The 14,731-nt window shown below is 44.5% G+C and overlaps 1 protein-coding gene across 3 annotated transcripts in view; it reads right to left on the bottom strand.

Moving 5' to 3' along the window:
* Window positions 1–14,731, bottom strand: part of LOC108443012 (centrosomal protein of 164 kDa-like) — a 41,501-nt gene that overhangs the window by 14,282 nt on the left and 12,488 nt on the right. For 2 of the 3 annotated variants that reach the window (XM_037546806.1, XM_037546807.1), the window contains exons 9-16: window positions 12,412–14,496; window positions 9,097–9,153; window positions 7,544–7,621; window positions 7,066–7,130; window positions 4,257–4,883; window positions 2,215–2,346; window positions 1,342–1,525; window positions 16–90 (exon numbers count right to left, since the gene is read on the bottom strand). In XM_037546806.1, coding sequence (XP_037402703.1) covers window positions 16–90; window positions 1,342–1,525; window positions 2,215–2,346; window positions 4,257–4,883; window positions 7,066–7,130; window positions 7,544–7,621; window positions 9,097–9,153; window positions 12,412–14,496 — 3,303 coding nt within the window. The remainder of the gene's footprint in view (window positions 1–15; window positions 91–1,341; window positions 1,526–2,214; window positions 2,347–4,256; window positions 4,884–7,065; window positions 7,131–7,543; window positions 7,622–9,096; window positions 9,154–12,411; window positions 14,497–14,731) is intronic. The other variant, XM_037546808.1, reaches the window with a different exon arrangement.

Here is a 14,731-nt window from a genome sequence, read left to right as displayed (position 1 = left end):
TATCAGTTACATTACCTCTCTCTGGTACTCGGACAGCTGCTGTTCAGGTCGAGGACTCCTCAGTTCCCTCTGTCGGTCACTCGCTCTGCCCTGATAAGCAAGATACACATAGAAGATATCATGAGGATCAAGAGCACTGGGACCACGAAGACCAAGAGCACTGGGACCACGAGGACCAAGAGCACTGGGACCATGAGGACCAAGAGCACTGGGACCATGAGGACCAAGAGCACTGGGACCATGAGGACCAAGAGCACTGGGACCATGAGAACCAAGAGCACTGGGACCATGAGGACCAAGAGCACTGGGACCATGAGAACCAAGAGCACTGGGACCATGAGGACCAAGAGTACTGGGACCACGAGGACCAAGAGCACTGGGACCACGAGGACCAAGAGCACTGGAACCACGAGGACCAAGAGCACTGGGACCATGAGAACCAAGAGCACAGGGACCACGAGGACCAAGAGCACTGGGACCATGAGGACCAAGAGCAATGGGGCCATGAGGACCAAGAGCACTGGGACCATGAGGACCAGGAAACTTTCACAGTCAGAATAGAACATCATCTATAGATCCAAGCTTGTATGACGATGCAGCTACTGAAACAATGAAATTGCTCAGAACAGAAAACAGCGGCTGCAGTGAAACTGTAGGATTTTAAGATGTAGGGTTGCTATGGCAACCAGGCACAGCCTAATAAATTTTTTCTACAGATTCACGATTTTCCCAAAAACTCTGGGTAGTGAAAGTGCAGAGTAGGGGGAATTACATAGTCACGGGTGCGTTTTCTGCTACTTTTGAAAGTAATCGCAGTCGCAGAAAAAGATATGACAATGAAAACAAATTGTGTTATAAATGTATAACAGCAGCAGAGCAGCAAGAAAGTAAACAAAGCCACACACCGTGACCACGGCAACAATCCGAAATGTGGAACTTTGAGTTTCTATCCAAACAAAGTCCTTTCAAACATTTTGATATCCGCAACAAGGTCCGCAACAGATTTTTGTCTCTTTTCTGTCATTTTTTGTCAAGCAAAGCTTGTCATCTGGACTATAAACTGACCTTAAGGTCAGCATGCCCAGTGCCAAGCCTGGGCTAGAGGGGTATAAAGCCCCCCCAGGATTGGGCTGTGCAACACAGCCGTGTTCTCTGGAGTGATGGAGCTCCATCCAACGCCTTTGGGATGAGCCGGAGGTCTAGAACTGACCACCCAACATCAGTACCTGACCTCGCTAATGCTCAATTAAATCCTCACAGCAATGTTCAACATCTACTGTAAAGCCCTCCCAGAAGAGCAGAGGCTGTTATTTCAGCAAAGCAAATGTCTTTTTCTCTAACCTCCAGTTTGAGTGAATTTAATCGCTCCTCCTTCCTCTCCTGAAGCCGCTTCCTCTCAGCTTGAAGCTCCTCCTCTGACTCCGCCTTCACCGCGTCCAGGTCCCGCCTCCTCTGCTCCTCCAGCCTTTCTCGCTCCGCCTCCAGTTCTGACCGCACCTCTCTCAGGCGCACCTCGTTCTCCTCTCTACATGCACAAATGTACAGAGAAATGAAGAATGCAGTAATATCCGAGGGATTTTAGAGCATGCGGGGTTGCGCGATTGCACAAAGTTTTTAAGCTTCCAGTCTTTTTCGATCTAATCTCTATTTTGCCATTCTGTCGCGTACAGTGCTTTAACACAGACAGGTCTGGTTGTAAGTACATTTCCTTTTAAACACTTCAAACACAAGATGAACGAGGAAGAAAAAACAGTGCAAACCATACTAACGTTAACCCGTTTAGCTGAGTGAGTCAGGGATGTTTCAGTCACATTTCAAATCAAAACAGTTAAAGTTACAGACTGTAGTCCATCTGTTTCTCTGATACTTTGTTACCCTCTTCTTCACTGGTCAGGACCCCCATGGACCCTCACAGAGCAAGTACTATTTGGGTGATGGATCACTCTCAGCACTGCAGTAACACTGACGTGGTGGTGGTGTGTTAGTGTGTGTTGCGCTGGTGTGAGTGGATCAGACACAGCAGTGCTGCTGGAGGTTTTAAACACTGTCCACTCACTGCCCACTCTATTAGACACTCCTACCTTGTGGGTCCACCTTGTAGATGTAAAGTAAGTGGAGCTGATCAAATGGACAATGAGCATAGAAACAAGAAGGTGCTCATAATGCCTAATTGGTGTATAATGTCCAATACATACATCACTTTCCTATGTTTACCTGAGAGTGTGTATCTTTGTCTCTCGCTCTCTCAGCGTCTGCTCTTTGAGCTGCTGGAGTTTGGTCTGTGTCTCCTGGCCCAGACGATCCTCCTCCTCCCTCCGCTCTATCTGCAGTCTCTGCTTAAGAGCCCTGAAAAACAGTTTGCAACAGAGCATACTCATATAATTTTACATGTCTCATAGTCACATGCTTCATACACAGTGCTGTCGAGGACCATACGCTCAGGACCACTCTTCATTAATTTAATTTCCAGTCAAAACAGTAATTACATTCAAGTTGTTCATTTCAGGAGATGTTTCTGAAGAGATATTAAGTTAAGTGATACTTTTTTAATCCCACAACCGGGGAAATTCAACCTCCGCATTCAACCCATCCATGAAGTGAAACACCACATACACACTAGTGAATACATACACACTAGGGGGCAGTGAGCACACTTGCCCAGAGCGGTGGGCAGCCCAATCCACAGCGCCCAGGGAGCAGTTGGGGGTTAGGTGTCTTGCTCAAGGACACCTCAGTCACGGACTGTCGGCACTGGGGATCGAACCAGCAACCTTCTAGTCACAGGGCCAGTTCCCTAACCTCCAGCCCACGACTGCCCCAAAGACTATATAAGACTAAATATAAGATAATCCACCTGCACAAAGCATGAGAAAGTCAAAGGAAATGAAGTGAATGTCAGCCCTAATCTAAGAAATTCCTTGGTGGACCAATTTTAGCTGATGGTATTTGCTGTGGATACACTCATCATCGAAAAATAGTTGCACCCATAAAGGAATCAACTGACAGGACTGAAACTTGGTGGGTAGGTTTGACATCGTGAGACACACAAATGATTCAAGTTTCCCCCTCAGCCACGCATGACATAAGCAAGGACGGCCGTATCGCTGTACCTGTGCGCGCTTGCCATTCTGACTCGTGCTGATGTGTTGGTAGTATCCTTTACCAAGTGAAGTCTGTCTCGGAAAAGAGTTCGAAAGCAATTTGAGCAGTTGGAGGAGTTTGAGAGGGGTCACATCGCAGGGCTCTGGGAAATGCGATGGTCTTATTGCCGTATTGCACGCCATACCGGTCATACGGATATTACCATAGCATGCTGTTGGCGGCAGTGGATAGAAGAAGGCACACACCAGCGTCATGAAGGGAACCGATGGATTGTCCGACCCAGTAGCCCAGTTGTGGCCATTCAGTAAGCAGCGATGCTCTTCATCCATCACCAGTGACAGACGGGCGCATGACGCAGGACTCAATGCATGCAGACCGTTAAACGACGCACTTAACACCAGGTCAACATCGCCAAAGACTGCAATGGTTATGTGAAAGAGACTGACACGGAGTGACTCAGAAAGGCAGCGGGTCATCTTCAGTGACGAGTCCTGCTTTTGTCTTGGTGCAGATGACCAACGAATCTGTGTGAGGAGGCACTGTGGTCAGCGCCAAGATCAATGGTTTGTCGTCATGCATCACATGTCCAGAAGGCCTGGTGTGGTGGTGTGGGGCGCAATTTCATTTGAAGCCAGATCACCTTTGGTCTTCATTACAGGCACTTTGACCAACGTTACGTTAACAAGGTCCTGCGACCAGCAGCCCCATCTTTCCTAAACACACACTCTGGTGCACCATCCCAACAGGTCAACGCTCATCCCTTCCCTTGGCTTCCCTCGAAGACACAGATACTGTGCCATGACCAGCCTCACCGCCAGACCGATCCTGACTGAAAATGTGTGGGATGCTATTGGACGTGCCATCAACGCTCCACCCAACCACAAAATCTGCAGGAACTTCGTGAGAATATTCAAGCTGCATGGGACGGTTTATGGCAGGACACCATTGGGAACCCTTTACAACTCTGGTATGTTGCGCTAGGAAACATGTGCTTTTACTTGCCACGTACTTAATTTAACTTAAATTTATATAATTTAGTGTTTAACATTAAACACAGTACATTATGTAAAATACTATGTATGTTATTATAATTAAACACTACAGCAAAAGGACAGTAACTCCAGATGTTTGTAAAGGCACAAACACAAACTCACCTGAGCCTCTCCTCATTCTCTTCCTTCATCCTTTGCTCCTCCTCCTCCTCCTCTCTCCTCAGCTCCTCTCGGAGGAGGCGCAGTCTCCTCTCTCGTTCCTCCACCGCCCTCCGTCTCTCCTCCTCTATCTGTCTCTCCGTTTCCCTCTCGTCCTCCCTCCTTCTCTCCTCCTGCTCTCTCTTCCGTTGCAGTCTTCTCTCCTCCTCCCTTTCCTTCTCCTCTTCTTTGCTGGCTTGCTCTCTGAGCAGACGCAAGGTAGATTTTTCTCTTTCTCCTCCATTCCTCTTTCCCTCTTCTCGTCCTTTCTCCATCTCTGCATGCTTTCTCTCCTCCCTTCTCTGGCTTTCCTCCCTCTCTTCCTCTCTCTCTTTCTGTTCCATTTTTCTTTTTCCCTCTGCTTCTTGCTTCCTTTTCTCCTCCTCTATCTTTTCCTCGTCCTCTTCCTTAGCAGGAGCGCTCCTGGTTAACCTCCCGCGGGCCGTCTCCGGTCTGGGCCAGAAGGGGGCGCTGTTGTTGCTGCTGCTGGTTTTGAGCCGCTCCTGCTGTGGGCTGGAGGGTCTGGAGTGGGCGGACGAGGACGGAGGGGAGGAAGGCTCGTCCAAGTGTGTGGTTCGCAGGCGCCTGCTGCTGAAAGGAGAAATAAAAGGAGCAATCATTGCATTTTGCATCTCTTACAGTCGTAGCCCACCTGAACTACTGTGTTGTGAATACCTTTCATATTTAACTTTACTGGGAATTAAGGCTGCACCACACATTTTGTTGATTTTCTAAGTGAAAAGAAGTTACAACATTGTACAGTATTTCCCCGCTAACCTTTTACTGTACAATTTACATTTATTTGCTGGGTTTCGCATATTTGCAAAATACAGTACTGTGTGAAATTCTTAGGCACCCAAGACACATTTTCAAAATCTATTTATTTGTGTAGTTTGTGTTTATTTGCTGAGAAAAGTGTTAATATTTGAACAAACAACATTTATAGAATATTAATTAATATATATATATATTGCCCTGCGATGGACTGGTGGCCCATCCAGGGTGTATCCTGCCTTCCGCCCGAAGACTGCTGGGATAGGCTCCAGCACCCCCTGCGACCCTGATGGAGAAGCGGCTTAGAAAATGGATGGATGGATGGATGGATATATATATATATATATATATATATATATATATATAGATGGTGAATTTCTGGATGTTGGTGTGTTTGTTTACCCATTTCCAAGTCTCTCCTCGAGGAAGCCCAGTATTATATGTAGTTAAAAAGCAGCTCCTGGTTTGACCAATCAGTGCTCAGTAAATTGAGCTCATGATGTAATTGATGATATTAACGAGTCTCAGTGGCGGCTGTGAAGGTGTCCAGGAAAAATATGGACCCAAGAAATTCTTGTTACTTTTTATTGTTTTTCTGTTCTATTCTATTGTCACTGCTGAGGTAAACTGTTTAAACATTTGCTTAGATGCCTAAAACTTTCGCACAGTACTGTATATATATATATATATAGTGTAAAATATAAACTGCACCATAACTTTTGCCCAGGCCACATTTTATATATGTATTTTTTCATACAAACATTTACTTACAACCATATGTCATCTGTAGCTTTGCAGTACTGATAATGCAGATGGTGCATCATCCATTATATTTATATGTACACACAACTGCCCAATATACCGTTTATTTACTTCAGTACTGATACTGAAAAGGGTGCAATATGCAAATGAACACTCTAAACAATCACAGTTCCAGACTAGTACTGCAGTCTGGACTTCAGTAAACTCTTTTGGGTTTACTTAAATCACTTTGGTCAAAATTCAGGCCAATCAGATTCACCAGTACGTTTAATACACTGCGAGGCGTGTGTGGAAATAAAACGGTATGTAGCTGCTGGAAGAAAACCTCGTATCTCCAAAATGGTAACTTTACAGGAGAAGGAAAAAACATACTTTATGTTTAATGTAAGTGAATGGATCCAGACGTTTTTCCAAGTCATTTTGGGTTGTTTCTTTTGGTCTATTCATCATGAAATTTACATACAATGGAAAGAGCAACATGTATTTTCAATTTATGCCACAAACTGAAAACATCAAACATGGAGATATGAGGTTTTCTTCCAACAACAGCAATCTAACATATATTTTTGTCTACAGTGTTCAGGCCTACTAAAGATACGTATATTTTTGCCCAATCCCATTTCACCCCTCGCCCCTACCACTGAGCCCTTACCCTCCATTTTGTGCTTTCACGTCTAGGGGTAGGGCGTCCCAATTTTTGTTGAGATGGGGGGTGGGGCGAAGCGTTTGGGCTACATGACGGAGGTTTTTCAGAGACTCACAGAGTTTTATGAGAAAAAAAATAATAAATAAGTGCCCCCTCTTTGAAGCGTATGATCCTTAAATGTAACTAAAGCCCAGCAGTGAGGAGCTGAACTTTACCCTCCTCTGCTGTCACTGCAGACGGGCAGGGTCGCCTACAGAGCAGGGCTGGTAGCTGTTAATTTTTTTATTTTTTTATTTGGGGGTTCCATTTTGTAGGGCAAGAGTTCAACCACCTAACTCAGTTCCAAGGGGTTAAGGTGACACTCGAAAACAAAGGGTAGGGTCTGTTAGCCTGTTAGCTGTCACTGAGCCACTGTCTTGCATAGTTTTTCTTTGATATTTCCCAGTCCTGATTTAGCAGCACAAACTATAACAGGTCTCACGAGTCTGCACCAGCACACAACAGCTGTGAGACCCATTTGGCTCTACAGTTGGAAAAGAGGCTACTGTGTCGTCAAATATTTGTGAGAAAGGAAATATGTTTGAGTCTAACCTGACTGCTCTCAGATCCCCCTCCACATCACTGTCTTCCACTCTCTCGTCCTTCTTCTTTTCATCCTGGAGAAACAGTATGAAAAAGTTTAAAGTATTAAGAGATTCAACATCCTACAAGGCCTAACTGGGATGTAACGGAAGTGACTTTGTGAATTCATATTCATATGGCATAACAAAGGCAGCTGAACATGCATACAGTTTATAGACCATAAAATACCTGAGAAAACTTAACAGAAATGGTAAAACCAGCCGATGCGGCCTAAATGAGTAGATTTTTGTATGTAGTTCCAGTAGGATGCAAAGGGAATATTTCAATATATGGATGAAGTCTTGATTTGGTAATGGTGATTTATCTTTGAAAATCCTTTCTAGTGCAGGTTTAGGTCTAAACATGAATGTTGAAGTGTAAAAACTGCCTATATGTACAGCTAGTTGAGGGCAGCATCTACAGCTGAGTGAGCTGATGGTAAACTCACCAGCGTTGCTGAAGGCTCAGCTGGAGAAAGCTCTGTCAGGTCTAGAATGTTCTCTGAAAACTTGGAGTGGAAACCCATCTGATTTAATATGAGAAGAACCACCATTAATTACAATGAATAAAACAATAAGTTTAAAATGCGGGTCAGGAACACTAACAGACAGCATGATCAACATTTTAGCGCTGTTGATGTAGGCTTTGTTCACTCAGCAGGTAAAAGTGGCCCAAAGTCTATCTTTTTCTTCATATGTGACATAGACAGGTGTCTGTGTGTCAGCGTGAACAGATAAACACACTGAATCTGACAGTTTCAATGCCAATTGGGACACTTTCATATGTGATACTGAAATCCAATGCATATCCGACTCAGTCTGAAGAGCCAGACGGGAAGTGATGCAACTTTTACATCAATCCAACTGGACATTCGTCATAATTTTGCCCTGCTGAGACTCATAAACTATGTATGTTTATGAGTCACTCATAAACTCATAAATTTAGGCTGATGTTTATGCACCAAAAAAATTAGATGGCACTTATTGCAACTGCTTCGTGTGACCGAACGCAGCCATAGGAGAACGATACTACAGCGACAAAAGTTTAAAGAATCCAAGGACATGAACCAAAGAAGTGGCCATAGCCAAATAATGCGCCCATTTTACAGTGAACATTCTGGGTGATGAACCCAGCTGGCAACCATTGGAACTTCATAATCACTCCTGTGATGCTGGTGATGATCCTCTGGGAGCGACTGGAGTTTGTTGGCGGTTGTGATTGTTTACCTCTGGATGAACCACATGAAGCATTGTTCTATTGCGCATGTGGGTCAGTTTAGGAGCTGATCTGCTCAAACTGATGTCGCATTCAGATCACATTTAAAAGATCTTGTGAACATTCATTCATTCATTCAACCTCATTAACTTAATCCAGAAATGGTCACAGTAGCACTTCGGAGAGCAGAGAATCCCAGATGACCCTGTCCCCTGCAACTTTCTTCAGCTCATTCCCAGGGACCCCCAGCCACTCCCGGTCCAAATTAGAGATGTAATCCCTCCAGCAGGTCCTAGGACGACCCCGGGTCTCGTTGCAGTAGACTGTGCCTGGTACTTCCCCCTCGGGAGGCGTCCAGGGGACATCCGGATCAGATGCCAGAACTACCTCAACTGGCTCCTCTCAATGGGGAGGAATAGCTGCTCTACTCTGAGCTCTTCCCAGATGACCGAGCACCTCTCCCTGTCTAGTAGAGTGTAGCCTGCCACCCTGCAAAGCTCATTTCCGCTGCTTGTATTCACAATCTCGTTCTTTCTACCCACAGCTCATGACCATAGGTGAGGGTCAGGATGTAGACTGACCAGTAAACAGAGAGCTTTGTGAACAGCCAAACAGAAAAATCTGATTTGTTGAGAAAATCAGATTTGGGCCACTTTTACCTGCTGTGTGAACAGAGCCTTAGTGTTTTAGTCTTATTGAACAAGTCTTAGATGTTACAATAGTAACCACTGTCCAGCAAGCAACAGCAACAGGTGCGCTTTGTGCAGAACGGATGAAAGTTTTTACCTTTACATCATCAGAACGGCAGGACACGTCTTCAATATGCTCACTGACCTCTGACTTCTGTAAAATCGGAAAAAATGACACTAAATTACTTCTCAAACAGAAACAGAAACTCTTCCTGTCCCTCAAATCTCCTGTAATGCAGTCTAACACAGCAGAGCAGTGAGGGTCTCTAACATGCAGCACAGCCATAAACTTGTTTAAGAAGCATCCTGACAGACATATGAAGCACAAAGCACAAGCAAGCAGGACAAATAAGACAGACAGACACACAGAACAGCTAGAACCATACAAAGAGCAAACAGTAGAAACAAGAAAGCAGGAGACGACTTTCTAATATTTGAAGAACAGTCCAGTCCAGTTGTGTCAGTACTTAAGTAAAGCCTAGTCTGGTCCGTTTTGTCCTGGATCTCTCAAATAATGTCTGGTTTGGTCCAGTTCACTAAAGTCTGGTCACCTATTGGTCATTTACATCTTCTGAACCAAAGGCTCTCGATGGTACTCACTTGTTTGTCCCATTGTTTCTGCTGTGTTGAAGTTGTGATAAAGAATTTAGAGCCTTAGCAAACGACACCGACAGAGAGGAATGAAAGGACGGATGAATGAATGGAAAACAGGGAAGGCTTGTGGGAGAGTCTGGCCAAATTTACACGATTTTCCCCTTAGCATAAACAGCCAATCAGCCAAGACATGCTTGCTTCTTTAGTTTTAGACTACAAGGCAGATGTAGCTAACAAGCAATGGAAGCTTACATAGAGCAATCAACCAGTCAGCAAATTGACATACTGTTCATACTACTCAAATTGACATAGTGGTTGGATAGTATAGCGGGTAACACCTCTGCCTTCTATGCTGTAGACTGATGTTCAATCCCCCACCAGGGAAAGCAACCTACACTATATCAATAAAAGGCCTTGGGCAAGACTCCTAACACCACCTTGGCCTACCTGTGTATAATGATGTAAGTCGCTCTGGATAAGAGCGTCAGCCAAATGTTGTAAATAACCTGAATCTTGTTTGTCCATGTTTTTAGATAACAGTAGGTCATACAGTGCCAGAACCACATAATAAAGTCAGTCTGAGATTACTTGATAACTCGTGCATGTAGTTAGCACCATGCTAACTGGTGCATACTATTAAAGTACAAGCATATCTAGGCTAATTAGATATCTTGTTTTCTTAGCAGTCGATACTTAAGCTACGTTCACGTTACAGGCTTTGTTGCTCAAATCCGACTTTCTGCTCAAATCCAATCTCTCCAACACGATGGTTCACACTCGTTTAGGTAAGCGATTCAAATCTATCATTACGGTGAAACGAACTGGCGTCCTGAAAGGACCCTCATGAGCCCATCCTACTCAGTAACGTCACGTGACTGAATCACTGCATCATCAGCACAAACTAACAAGCAGAACGAGCTTCGCTGAGAAGATCATTAACTCTGATCAGCTCTCAGCTTCATTACTAGATGCCAAGGTAATCGCTGAATGATGGTGATGTAGAAAAATAGCATATGAATTCCGATCTGAGCGTCACATTAAGGTCGCACATGCCACAAATCAGATAGGTATTCGATCCGAGGTATCCACATAAGAACATGGCTCAGGTCGGATTTGAAAACATCAGATCTGAGTCACGTTAGGGCAAAGGATCAGATTTGTGTGCACACATGTATTTGCCTCAGATAAATGGATTAAAATCCACCTCTAATCTGATTATTACAGCGTGAACATGTAATGTGAAAGCCAATCAGATGGTTATGTAACACACGTGACAGGATTGAATATAAGCGTCCATTACCTATTAGCTATGTTAGCCTTGTAGGACTAGTAGCAGTGGGTGGTATGGCCAAAACTTTGATTCCGGGATATCATTTTACTTTTTCATAAGAAACATTAACCCAAGTAAATCTGAAATATTTTTATTGTGCAAAATAGAAAAGCAAAACTTAACCATGCATAGATCAGGGGTGTCCAATATTAATGGCAAAGGGCCAGTGTGGCTGAAGGTTTTCACTCCAACAAGCTGAAGCACAGGTGATTCTACTTGATTAATCAGCTGGTCTCAGTCTTCAAACATTTCACCAGGTGACCTCTTGCTGGAGTAAAGACCAGCTGCTACACTGGCCATCTGCAGATAAGACTGGACACCCTGATAGAAGATAAATCTGCCAATATTGCCTTCACTGGGCCTGGAACTTCAATAAGGCTTTAGTTGGATTCTAATTCAGCAGCTTTTTATTCAAATTTTTCATTCCATCTTAAATGCAGCGACCAGTTGGGCACCTGTACAAGCACCTGAATGGAACTGCTCCACCATTTAAGGTGTAATGGGAAATTCAGACAAGAAGCCAACTTCAGCTTAAGTCATTTGGCAGTTATTTATGCTTAAAGACCAGCTGATCCACGCCCTGTTCATGCACAAGGACCTAAGACTGGAGGTGAAATACAAGAGCAGCAACTGCTGCGGTGGCTCTGTTCCAGGCTAAAGCTAACCCCAAAAGACCAGCTGTTCCTTTACATCCACTGCCTTGTACAACATGGACTACTTCAGATGAGATGGACTTGATAGCAGGAGGTTTTCGAGCTGTTCTCAATTTTATTGGAAACGTAATTGGAACATCCCTGACTCGGACACTCAAGGGGGTTAACATTAGTGTGGCTTGCCCTGTTTGTACCTGGGGAAGACTTTCAACCAGTGTACTGCCCACCACTACCTCATAGCTCTAATGCAAAAACTAAACAAGCAAACTTTGGACCCCAAACATGTCTTGGCTGATGAACTACATCTACATTCATCTCATTAACAGGGGAATAGAAGAACGGATGAAGGGATGAGTGGGATAGCATAAGCATGGTTCTCATAGTGGGCTACAGCAGCAGGTCAGCGTTTTCTCCATCTAAAGAGCATGGAGGACAAGAGGAGGCATGTACGCTATATGTCCAAAAGTTTGTAGACAGTGTTTCTTCTGAAATGAAGGGTATTAATAGGGGGTTTGCTGCTGTAACAGCCTCTACTCTTCTGGGGAGGCTTTACACTAGACATTGGAACTCGCGGAACATTAGTGAGGTCAGGTACTCATGTTGGAAGATCAGTTCTGGTTCATAACTCATCCCAAAGGTATTGAATGGAGCTCCACCTCTCCAGAGAACGCAGTTCTGCTTCACAGCCCAATGCTGTACCCTTCTAGCCCAGGCTTTCCATTGAGTACGGTGACCTTACTCTCCAGAGACTCTTTATAAGGGGTGTCTGGATACTTTTGGACATATAGTACATGTGGGTCAAGGGTCACACAGCGTCCACAGCACTGTGGCCTACCTCACTGGTGACCCGATCCCACTTCGGAACGACCTTCTTTCCAAGAGGGCCTTTCTCCAGGGATGAAGGCTGGAATTTCAACAGTTTTGGGCTCTCAAAACATTCAACCTCTTCATCCTCGCTCTCAGACGTTTTCTGACCGCTGCTGTCTGCAGTCCTGACCATTCGTGTAGTGATACTTTTAGGCTGTTCTTTGTTTTCAGGCTTCATCTTGTGGTATCCTTTCCCTAGATCATTGTCTTTCTCTCCATCTTTCTTTCTTTCTTTTTCATCACTTTCTGCTCCAGCCTTCTTCTCACCTCGATCACACTCTTCGTCTGAGCTTCTCACACATCTCTCCACCTCCTCTTCGCTCTTGATGTCCTCTCTTTCCAGCCACTCCTCTATCTCATCGCTCTCTTCCTTTTCTTTTTCACTTCCTTCCTTCCTTTCTTCTCGTTTATCCACAGCTATGTCTTCACGCTCCTTGCAGATCTTGATCACTTCATCACTCTCTCTCTCTTCCTCGTTTGCTTTTTCCTCCAAACTGTGGATGTATCTCTCTACCTCCTCCTCAGAGTCTTCATCTGCTCCTTTCAGTTCCTCATGGCTTCCCTCCTTTCTGTCTTTCCCGTCCTCCTCTTCAGGATGTTTAGCTCCTCGTTTAGACTTGTTTTGCTTTTCTTCAAATCTCTCAGGGATCTCATCGCTGTCAAAATTTTCCAAGTTTTTTGGCATTTCCCCGTCTTCTGTCTTTTGTCCTTCCTTTATCTCCTCTTGCTCTCCTTTGCTCTTATCCTCCTTTTTGGAATCTTCAGCCCCAGACTCATTGCCTTCACCAAATCTCTCAAGGATCTCATCACTCTCATCATTTTCTGAGTTTTCCATCATTTTCCCATCTTCTGTCTTTATTTCCTCCTTTATCTCCTCTTGTCCTTCCTTGCTCGTATGCTTTTCTTTGGAATTTTCAGCTCCAGGCACATCCTGACTTTCTCCAAATCTCTCAAGGATCTCCTCACTCTCATCTTTTTCCAAGTTTTCCAGCATTTTCCCATTTTCTGTCTTTCTTCCTTCCTTTATCTCCTCTTGTTCTCCCTTGCTCTTATCCTCTTCTTCGGGGTCTTCAGCTCCAGATTCATCCTGACCTTCTCCAAATCTTTCGAGGATCTCATTACTCTCATCTTTTTCTGAGTTTTCCAGCATTCCCCTATCTTCTTTTTTCCTTTGCTTTTTCTCTTCCTCTTCTTTACTCTCATTTTCCTCTTTGGAATCTTCAAATCCAGACTCTTCCTGCTTTTCGCTAAATCTCTCGAGGATCTCATCACTCTCATCTTTTTCTGAGTGTTCCGGTATTTTCCCATCTTCTGTCTTTCTTCCTTCCTTTATCTCCTCGTGTTCTCCTTTGCTCTTATCCTCCTCTTTGGAATCTTCAGCTCTAGACTCATCCATGTCTTCTCCGAATCTCTCAAGAATCTCATCACTCTCATCTTTTTCCGAGTTTTCTGGGATTTTCCCTTCTTCTGTCTTTCTTCCCTCCATTCTCTCCTCCTCTTCTCCCTCATTCTCATCCTCCTCTTGTGAATTTTTCCCTCTAGGCTCCTCTTTTTCTGCAAATCTTTCAACAATCTCATCCTCATCACTCTCATTTCTCTTTTTTCCTCCATCTATTTCATCCCCTTCTCCTTCCTCAGAGTCCACAGTATTTCTCTCTTCCCTGATCTCCTCCACTATCTCTTCATCACTGTCTTTCTTTTCTTCATCTACCTGTTCTTCCCCCTCCTCTGCTCCCAACTCCTTTTTGCCACTTGATCGGCCGCTGTCTTCGCCTCCCTCCTTTACCTTATTGTTGCTTTTCTCTGTTTTCTCTTCCTTCTGTGATTTTCCATCTTCCATCTCTTTCACATATTTGTCTTCCTCCCTCTCTCCACGCTCGTCCTCCTCCAGCTCATAACTATCTTTTCTCTCATCCCTTGTTTTTTCTTCATCGTCCTTCTCTTGATCGGGTAATTCGCCCTCTCTGCTACTGGGAGGGAAAACATCAGCGCTGCTGCAGTCTCTGCTGGCCCCTGGTGGCTTGGAAGAAGCGTGGCGCCCACGCAGGGAATCCTTACACAGAAAAACATTGGGCAAGAAGGAGGAAAGTGCAGAAAGAGAGAAAGAGGGAGAAAAAGACAGACATCCAGAACAAAAGGAGGTTGGAGTTTGGAGTTTAGAGTAGGATAAAAAGAGAGAAGAAAGGAGGCGAGGAAGATGGGAGGAGGGGGGTGAGGAGTGTTGGAAGACAATTTGAGACGCAGACACGATAGGAGCAAATACACTCACGCTTTTCAGAGAAGGTGGA

Source organism: Pygocentrus nattereri, chromosome 17 (genome assembly GCF_015220715.1).
Source record: "Pygocentrus nattereri isolate fPygNat1 chromosome 17, fPygNat1.pri, whole genome shotgun sequence".
Classification (NCBI taxonomy): Eukaryota; Metazoa; Chordata; class Actinopteri; order Characiformes; family Serrasalmidae; genus Pygocentrus; species Pygocentrus nattereri.
This window is presented reverse-complemented; position numbering and strand designations above follow the sequence as displayed.